At 45.0% G+C, this 10,571-nt stretch overlaps 1 protein-coding gene across 1 annotated transcript in view; it reads left to right on the top strand.

Moving 5' to 3' along the window:
* Positions 1-10,571, top strand: part of LOC139414230 (ciliary rootlet coiled-coil, rootletin family member 2) — a 103,665-nt gene that overhangs the window by 3,578 nt on the left and 89,516 nt on the right. Inside the window, exons 3-5 of the mRNA XM_071162131.1 lie at positions 1,947-2,091; positions 2,539-2,685; positions 3,690-3,920. Coding sequence (XP_071018232.1) covers positions 1,947-2,091; positions 2,539-2,685; positions 3,690-3,920 — 523 coding nt within the window. The remainder of the gene's footprint in view (positions 1-1,946; positions 2,092-2,538; positions 2,686-3,689; positions 3,921-10,571) is intronic.

The raw sequence follows: 10,571 nt of genomic DNA, 5'->3' as shown, positions 1-10,571 counted from the left end.
AGAAGAGAGGGAGAGTTGAGAGGGAGAAGAGAGAGAAGAGAGAGAGTTGAGAAGAGAGGGAGAAGAGGGAGATGAGAGAGAATAGAGAGAGTTGAAAGAATAGAGAGAGTAGAGAGACTAGAGAGAGGCTAGAGAGAGACTAGAGAGAGAATAGAGAGTAGAGCGAGATGAGAGAGAGAATAGAGAGAGAATAGAGAGAATAGAGAGAGTAGAAAGAGAATAGAGAGAGAATAGAGAGAGTAGAAAGAGAATAGAGAGTAGAAAGATAATAGAGAGAGAATAGAGAGAATAGAGAGAGTAGAAAGAGAATAGAGTAGAGAGAGAATAGAGAGAGAATAGAGAGAGGAGAGAGAGTTGAGATAATAGAGAAGAGAGAGAGGGGAGAGTATAGAGAGTGGAGAGAGAGAGTTGAGAGAATAGAGCGTAGAGAGGGAAGATAGAGTGGAGAGAATAGAGTGTAGGGAGTATAGAGAGAAAGTAGAGAGAGAAAGAAGAGAGAGAGAGTAGGGAGAGAAAAGAGATGAGATAGTTGAGAGAATAGAGTGTAGAGTGTAGAGAGGAGGGAGAAAAGAGAGAGTTGAATGAGAGTGACTTTGTTGTTGTGAGGTTTCTCCCTCTGTGCGGAAATGTGATTATGTAAGAACGAGAGCTGGACATGCGATCCACAGATACAGGACTAAACTAATCCAGAGATCCAGGACTAAAATAATCCAGAGATACAGGACTAAACTAATCCACAGATCCAGGACTAAACTAATCCACAGATCCAGGACTAAACTAATCCAGAGATAAAGGACTAAACTAATCCAGAGAAACAGGACTAAACTAATCCAGAGATACAGGACTAAACTAATCCAGAGATACAGGACTAAACTAATCCAGAGATACAGGACTAAACTAATCCAGAGATACAGGACTAAACTAATCCAGAGAAACAGGACTAAACTAATCCAGAGAAACAGGACTAAACTAATCCAGAGAAACAGGACTAAACTAATCCAGAGAAACAGGACTAAACTAATCCAGAGATACAGGACTAAACTAATCCAGAGATACAGGACTAAACTAATCCAGAGAAACAGGACTAAACTAATCCAGAGAAACAGGACTAAACTAATCCAGAGATACAGGACTAAACTAATCCAGAGATACAGGACTAAACTAATCCAGAGATACAGGACTAAACTAATCCAGAGATACAGGACTAAACTAATCCAGAGATACAGGACTAAACTAATTCAGAGATACAGGACTAAACTAATCCAGAGAAACAGGACTAAACTAATCCAGAGATACAGGACTAAACTAACCCACAGATCCAGGACTAAACTAATCCAGAGATACAGGACTAAACTAATCCAGAGAAACAGGACTAAACTAATCCAGAGATACAGGACTAAACTAATCCAGAGAAACAGGACTAAACTAATCCAGAGATACAGGACTAAACTAATCCAGAGATACAGGACTAAACTAATCCAGAGATACAGGACTAAACTAATCCAGAGATACAGGACTAAACTAATCCAGAGATACAGGACTAAACTAATCCAGAGATACAGGACTAAACTAAAGGGGATTCACTAGTTTTGACCATTAGGTTTCAGCATTTCTCCGTCTCCATTCTCTGTGATATGGATTCATGTCTGTTAGGGAGTGTTTATAAAACATATTGTCTGTTTGAGCCCCTGTGTGTGTGTGGTGTGTGTGTGTGTGTGTGTGTGTGTGTGTGTGTGTGTGTGTGTGTGTGTGTGTGTGTGTGTGTGTGTGTGTACTCTTGTACGTGTGTGTGTGTGTGTGTGTGTGTGTGTGTGTGTGTGTGTGTGTGTGTGTGTGTGTGTGTGTGTGTGTGTGTGTGTGTGTGTGTGTGTACTCTTGTACGTGTGTGTGTGTGTACTCTTGTACATGTGTGTGTGTGTACTCTTGTACATGTGTGTGTGTTCCAGTGAACGGAGTCTGGAGCAGCTGGATGGAAAGAACAGTGACCTGCGCAGGGAGCTGGTGACAGTCAGGGAGGCTCTGAGTCAGGTCACCCTGCAGAAGGAGGTCCTAGATGATGAGAAGAGTAGCCTCACTCTGGCTCTCAGCAAGGTGACTGACCCCTAACCCCTCACCTTGGCTCTCAGCAAGGTGACTGACCCCTGACCCCTAACTTCTCTCCTTGGCACTCAGCAAGGTGACTGACCCCTGACCCCTAACCCTTCACCCTGGCTCTCAGCAAGGTGACTGACCCCTAACCCCTCACCCTGACTCTCAGCAAATTGACTGACGCCTTAACCCATCTAGTCATTGGCCTCGCCTCACAATGTATAGAATGCTGTGAAAGACTGTAGGAAAGACTGTGGGATGACATAGAGTATTGTTCATTTGAAACGGTCTCAAAGCTGTAGCCTTGCCAACTAATGAGGTCGATATTGAGTATTGAGGGGGGTGATATCCAGCTCAAAGGACGATGCAGGAAGGCCACTATACAGTACCTCTGTCAATAGATAAAGCCTCTGATACCCCCCCTGGTAATCATGGTTCTCCTGCCTACAGATGGAGTCCCAAAGTGCAGAACAGGAGCTGTCAGTCACCAAGCTACAGTACCAGGAGGCTAGCCTAAGAGACTCTCTGGCCAAGATGGCTGCCCTGAGTGAAGGCCTGGCCAACGACAAGGTGGAGCTCAACCGCATCCTGCTACAGGTCAGTGTTACTACTACTACTACTACTACCACTACTACTGGTACTACTACTACTACTACTACTACTACTACTACTACTACTACTACTACTACTACTGCTACTACTGCTACTACTGCTACTACTACTACTACTACTACTACTACTACTACTACTACTACTACTACTACTACTACTACTACTGCTACTACTACTACTACTACTACTACTACTACTACTACTACTACTACTACTACTGCTACTACTACTACTACTACTACTGCTACTACTACTACTACTACTACTGCTACTGCTGATACTACTACTACTAATACTACTACTACTACTGCTACTACTACTGCTGCTACTACTGTTGCTGCTACTACTACTGCTGCTACTACTGCTACTACTACTACTACTACTGCACTACTACTACTACTACTACTGGTACTCGTACAACTATACTACTACGGCTACTACAGCTATACTACTACGGCTACTACAGCTATGCTACTGCTACTACTACTACTACTGTGCTACTACAATGGCTATGACTATACTATTGATGCTACTACTACTACTACAACTACTACTACTAGGATGTGTGAGGAGGAGGAGGTGAGGTGAGGTGAGGAGGAGGTGAGGAGGAGGTGAGGAGGTGAGGTGAGAAGGGTGAGGTGAGGAGGAGGAGGTGAGGTGAGGAGGAGGTGAGGAGGTGAGGTGAGGAGGAGGTGGTGAGGTGAGGTGAGGTGAGGAGGAGGTGGGGAGGAGGTGAGGTGAGGATGAGGTGAGGAGGAGGTGAGGATGAGGTGAGGAGGTGGTGAGGTGAGGAGGAGGTGAGGAGGAGGTGAGGTGAGCAGGAGGTGAGGTGAGCAGGAGGTGAGGATGAGGTGAGGTGAGGAGGAGGTGAGGTGAGGAGTAGGTGAGGTGAGGTGAGGAGGAGGTGGTGAGGTGAGGTGAGGAGGTGAGGTGAGGAATCACAAAAACATTAAATGAGATGGATCCAGGATGATTGCATGTGGTTCCAGATCGAGGGTGAGAAGGCGGAGCTAGGTGAGCGTCGTCGGGAGGCGGAGGTGGAGAGGGCTTCGGCCAGGGAGGAGATGGGGAGGCTGCAGCAGGAGCTCCAGGACCTGACCGCTGACAGACAGTCCCTGGAGAGCTCCTATAGCCTCCTGCAGGAAACCAACCAGAGACTGGAGGCTGAACTGGCACTGCTGCAGAGGGAGAACAAACAAATCCTGGAACAGCATGCACAGGTCAGGCTCAGACCTCCTCTTGATCCTCCCTCCTTTCCTCCCTATCTTCTTCTTCTCAGCCCTCCCTCCTGCCTTTCCTCCGTCCTCCTCATCTTCCATCGGCCATCCCTCATTCTCCTCCCTCTCTCCTCCCTCCCTACCTCCCTTCCTCCCTATCTTCTTCTTCTCAGCCCTCCCTACCTCACTCCCTCCTGCCTTTCCTGTGTCCTCCTCATCGTCCCTCAGTAATCCCTTCATTCTCCTCCCTCTCTTCTCCCTCCACCTCCTCCTCCCACCCCCTCCCTCCCTCCTCCTTCCCCCCCCTCCACCTAAGGGAGTCACACCACTAGTGATTCACAGCTCTGAGCAGCTTTATGGGTCTCATTGTCACATTAAAACCCAATAGGAGATATTGGATCCATCTGCCTTAGTACTCAACACCTCTTTCTCTAACTCCGATGTGAATCTTGGCTCTGCAATGTGTTTTATGAGGAACATGGGAGAGGGGAGGCAGGGGATCCTCGTGTACGCATGTGAGCTGGAAAGGATAAATAGATATTACAGACATTTAACATCGAAGCAGAAGGGGATGAGTGAAAGAACCAATAAATTAGCGCCTGTACGGCTGTACACTGAACCTGTACCACTCTTTCCCTCCTCCTAATCCCAATCCCAGAGTTTTCCTGTTCTGTTTCCTCTCAGCAACGTTAGAAATCATTCCATTTGGCTGTTTTATTAGAATAGAACTCTGTGTTGATAGAGAGAATGTTCACGATTGTTTAACATTCCATCTGGACAAATCCCTTCCAAACATTATCCGATAACTTATCTGAGATAAACTACGACACTACACCACTTTCTGCTTGTTGTTTTATAGCTCTTATTTGGGAGCAATTCACACTCCTAATATTGGTCTAAGGCTTCCTTTTCATATTTAACTAATGAGGGGATGTAAGACATCCTGCGATTAATATTTAGTTCGTTCATTTCCCCAAAACAAATGGCAATCATTATTCGTGTTCAAACGGTGTTATTGTAGTGAACTTTCAGATGTGAGTGGGGGTTAGTCAGAGTGTGTACCTGCAGGATGCGTCCCAAATAAGCCCTTATTAGTGCTGAACGATTAACCAACATTTTGTAGGTTTGGTTGTTAAACAATGATTGGCCGACGTCGGTTTAATTACTTGAATCCCATTTAGTTCCGTTTTTTTTTTTTTTTGTAAGCCCAAATGTGTTGTTTCTCTAGAGAGAAATCAAATAGTTCCCAGGACAAATCTGAAGAACTCAAGTCAAGAACTACGTGGCGTGTTGGGCTGATGGGAGTTGTAGTTTTCTTTCTTTCTTCTTTGTGATAGGAGGCGGTATTTTGACCTCCGGATGAAAAGCGTGCCCATAGTAAACTGCTTGTTACTCAGGCCCAGAAGCTAGGATATGCATATAGATTGGTAGATTTGGAGAGAAAACACTCTAAAGTTTCTAAAACTATTAAAATAATGTATGTGAGTATAACAGACCTGAAATGGCAGGCTAAACCCCGAGGACAAACCATCCCCCCCAAAAAAAACGAATTCATCCTGCCACTGAATTCAATGGCTGGGACTTTAATAATAGGGCGAAATCAGTCCCACTGATCCTCAAGAAGTTTCAAACAAATATTTAACCTTGTTCAGCGCAGAAACGTGTTAATTAACTACAATGACTATAATCCATTGCGCTCAGTAGAGGAAGAGGTTTCACTCTCGCCAAAATCTGTCCAAATGAAACACAATGGGTTTCTATGTGCTTAGCTTGGACCTCGGCTTGTCGCCTGCCTTCCCTTCCTTTGGGACTGCCATTGTTAGGGCGGACACATGAGCATCTCCTCATTACATACAGATCTCTGGACGGATGCACTTTCACGCCTTCTACGTTACTTTAGACACACACAGACCACATAAGAGACGAATATACACAACACACAACAAGGATCTTTCTGGAAGTTTACCTTATCTACGTTGAAGAACTCTTATAATGATTTAGTCAGTCAGCTCTCCAGATATCTCTTGTTAGGCTAGCTAAATAGGATGACTGATGACAGTACAGTACACGGGTTACTACTGCCTGGCTGACTGGCTGCTACTGCCTGCCTGGCTGGCTGGCTGCTACTGTCTGGCTGGCTGCTACTGTCTGGCTGGCTGCTACTGCCTGGCTGGCTGGCTGCTACTGTCTGGCTGGCTGCTACTGGCTGGCTGCTGCTGCCTGCCTGGCTTGCTGGCTGCTACTGCCTGGCTGGCTGCTACTGCCTGGCTGCCTGGCTGTTTTGCTGGTTGCTACTGCCTGGCTGGCTGCTACTACCTGGCTGCCTGGCTGTCTTGCTGGCTGCTACTGCCTGGCTGTATTGCTGGTTGCTACTGCCTGGCTGGCTGCTACTGGCTGTGGTGCCATATGGCTGTGGTCTAAAGTAGTGTACTTTAGACCACAACCATATGGCACCCTATTCCCTATATAGTACACTACTTTAGACCAGAGCCCCTATTCCCTATATAGTGCACTACTTTAGACCAGAGCCATATTCCCTAAATAGTGTACTACTTTAGACCAGAGCCCTCTTCCCTATATAGTGCACTACTTTAGACCAGAGCCCTATTCCCTATATAGTGCACTACTTTAGACCAGCCCTATTCCCTGTTTAGTGCACTACTTTAGATTAGAGCCCCTGTTTCCTATATAGTGCACTACTTTCTACCAGAGCCCTAAGGCACCCTATTACCTATATAGTGCACTACTTTAGACCAGAGCCCTATTCCCTATGTAGTGCACTACTTTAGACCAGACGCCTATTCCCTATATAGTGCACTACTTTAGATTAGAGCCAATGTTTCCTATATAGTGCACTACTTTCTACCAGAGCCCTAAGGCACCCTATTCCCTATATAGTGCACTACTTTAGACCAGAGCCCTATTCCCTATGTAGTGCACTACTTTAGACCAGACCCCTATTCCCTATATAGTGCACTACTTTAGATTAGAGCCCCTGTTTCCTATATAGTGCACTACTTTAGACCAGAGCCCTATTCCCTGTATAGTGCACTACTTTAGACCAGAGCCCTATGGCACACTATTCCCTATATAGTGCACTACTTTAGATTAGAGCCCCTGTTTCCTATATAGTGCACTACTTTAGACCAGAGCCCTATTCCCTATACAGCGCACTACTTTAGACCAGAGCCCTTATTCCCTATATAGTGCACTACCTTAGACCAGAGCCCTATTCCCTATATAGTGCACTACCTTAGACCAGAGCCCTATTCCCTATATAGTGCACTACCTTAGACCAGAGCCCTATTCCCTATATAGTGCACTACCTTAGACCAGAGTCCTATTCCCTATATAGTGCACTACTTTAGACCAGAGCCCTATTCCCTATATAGTGCACTACTTTAGACCAGAGCCCTATTCCCTATACAGTGCACTACTTTAGACCAGAGCCCTTATTCCCTATATAGTGCACTACTTAGACCAGAGCCCTATTCCCTATATAGTGCACTACTTTAGACCAGAGCCCTATTCCCTATATAGTGCACTACCTTAGACCAGAGCCCTATTCCCTATATAGTGCACTACCTTAGACCAGAGCCCTATTCCCTATATAGTGCACTACTTTAGACCAGAGCCCTATTCCCTATATAGTGCACTACTTTAGACCAGAGCCCTATTCCCTATATAGTGCACTACCTTAGACCAGAGCCCTATTCCCTATATAGTGCACTACTTTAGACCAGAGCCCTATTCCCTATATAGTGTACTACTTTAGACCCGAGCCCTATTCCCTATATAGTGCACTACTTTAGACCAGAGCCCTATTCCCTATATAGTGCACTACTTTAGACCAGAGCCCTATTCCCTATATAGTGCACTACTTTAGACCAGAGCCCTATTCCCTATATAGTGTACTACTTTAGACCAGAGGCCTATTCCCTATATAGTGCACTACTTTAGACCAGAGCCCTATTCCCTATATAGTGCACTACTTTAGACCAGAGCCCTATTCGCTATATAGTGCACTACTTTAGAACAGAGCCCTATTCCCTATATAGTGTACTACTTTAGACCAGAGCCCTATTTCCTATATAGTGCACTAATTTAGACCAGAGCCCTATTCCCTATATAGTGCACTACTTTAGACCAGAGCCCTATTCCCTGTATAGTGCACTACTTTAGACCAGAGCCCTATTCCCTATATAGTGCACTACTTTAGACTAGAGTCCTATTCCCTATAGTGCACTACTTTAGACCAGAGCCCTATTCCCTATATAGTGCACTACTATAGACCAGAGCAATATTCCCTATATAGTGCACTACTTTAGACCAGAGCCCTATTCCCTATATAGTGCACTACATTTGACCAGAGCCCTATGGCACCCTATTCCCTATATAGTGCACTACTTTAGACCAGAGCCCTATTCCCTATATAGTGTACTACTATAGACCAGAGCCCTATTCCCTATGTAGTGTACTACTATAGACCAGAGCCCTATTCCCTATATAGTAGTATTCCCTATATAGTACTACTATAGACCAGAGCCCTATTCCCTATGTAGTGTACTACCAGAGCCCTTATAGACCAGAGCCCTATTCCCTATATAGTGCACTACTTTAGACCAGAGCCCTATTCCCTATATAGTGCACTACTTTAGACCAGAGCCCTATTCCCTATATAGTGCACTACTTTAGACCAGAGCCCTATTCCCTATATAGTGTACTACTTTAGACCAGAGCCCTATTCCCCTATTCCCTAGTGCACTACTTTAGACCAGAGCCCTATTCCCTATATAGTGCACTACTTTAGACCAGAGCCCTATTCCCTATATAGTGCACTACTTTAGACCAGAGCCCTATTCCCTATATAGTGCACTACTTTAGACCAGAGCCCTATTCCCTATATAGTGCACTACTTTAGACCAGAGCCCTATTCCCTATATAGTGCACTACTTTAGACCAGAGCCCTATTCCCTATATAGTGCACTACTTTAGACCAGAGCCCTATTCCCTATATAGTGCACTACTTTAGACCAGAGCCCTATTCCCTATATAGTGCACTACTTTAGACCAGAGCCCTATTCCCTATATAGTGCACTACTTTAGACCAGAGCCCTATTCCCTATATAGTGTACTACTATAGACCAGAGCCCTATTCCCTATGTAGTGTACTACTATAGACCAGAGCCCTATTCCCTATGTAGTGTACTACTATAGACCAGAGCCCTATTCCCTATATAGTGCACTACTTTAGACCAGAGCCCTATTCCCTATGTAGTGTACTACTTTAGACCAGAGCCCTATTCCCTATATAGTGCACTACTTTAGACCAGAGCCCTATTCCCTATATAGTGCACTACTTTAGACCAGAGCCCTATTCCCTATATAGTGCACTACTTTAGACCAGAGCCCTATTCCCTATATAGTGCACTACTTTAGACCAGGGCCCTATTCCCTATATAGTGCACTACTTTAGACCAGAGCCCTATGGCACCCTATTCCCTATACAGTGCACTACTTTAGACCAGAGCCCTATTCCCTATGTAGTGCACTACTTTAGACCAGAGCCCTATTCCCTATATAGTGCACTACTTTAGACCAGAGCCCTATTCCCTATATAGTGCACTACTTTAGACCAGAGCCCTATTCCCTATATAGTGCACTACTTTAGACCAGAGCCCTATTCCCTATATAGTGCACTACTTTAGACCAGAGCCCTATTCCCTATATAGTGCACTACTTTAGACCAGAGCCCTATTCCCTATATAGTGCACTACTTTAGACCAGAGCCCTATGGCACCCTATTCCCTATATAGTGCACTACTTTAGACCAGAGCCCTATTCCCTATGTAGTGCACTACTTTAGACCAGAGCCCTATTCCCTATATAGTGTCCTACTATAGACCAGAGCCCTATTCCCTATATAGTGCACTACTATAGACCAGAGCCCTATTCCCTATATAGTGCACTACTTTAGACCAGAGACCTATTCCCTATATAGTGCACTACTTTAGACCAGAACCCTATTCCCTATATAGTGCACTACTTTAGACCAGAGCCCTATTCCCTATATAGTGCACTACTTTCTACCAGAGCCCTATGGCACCCTATTCCCTATATAGTGCACTACTTTAGACCAGAGCCCTATTCCCTGTATAGTGCACTACTTTCTACCAGAGCCCTATGGCACCCTATTCCCTATATAGTGCACTACTTTAGACCAGAGCCCTATTCCCTATATAGTGCACTACTTTCTACCAGAGCCCTATGGCACCCTATTCCCTATATAGTGCACTACTTTAGACCAGAGCCCTATTCCCTGTATAGTGCACTACTTTAGACCAGAGCCCTATTCCCTATATAGTGCACTACTTTAGACCAGCTCCCTATTCCCTATATAGTGTACTACTTTAGACCAGAGCCCTATGGCACCCTATTCCCTATATAGTGGACTACTTTAGACCAGAGCCCTATTCCCTATATAGTGCACTACTTTAGACCAGAGCCCTATTCCCTATATAGTGCACTACTTTAGACCAGAGCCCTATTCCCTATATAGTGCACTACTTTAGACCAGAGCCCTATTCCCTATATAGTGCACTACTTTAGACCAGAGCCCTATTCCCTATATAGTGCACTACTTTAGACCAGAGC

Source organism: Oncorhynchus clarkii, chromosome 1 (genome assembly GCF_045791955.1).
Source record: "Oncorhynchus clarkii lewisi isolate Uvic-CL-2024 chromosome 1, UVic_Ocla_1.0, whole genome shotgun sequence".
In the NCBI taxonomy this organism is placed as follows: Eukaryota; Metazoa; Chordata; class Actinopteri; order Salmoniformes; family Salmonidae; genus Oncorhynchus; species Oncorhynchus clarkii.
This window is presented reverse-complemented; position numbering and strand designations above follow the sequence as displayed.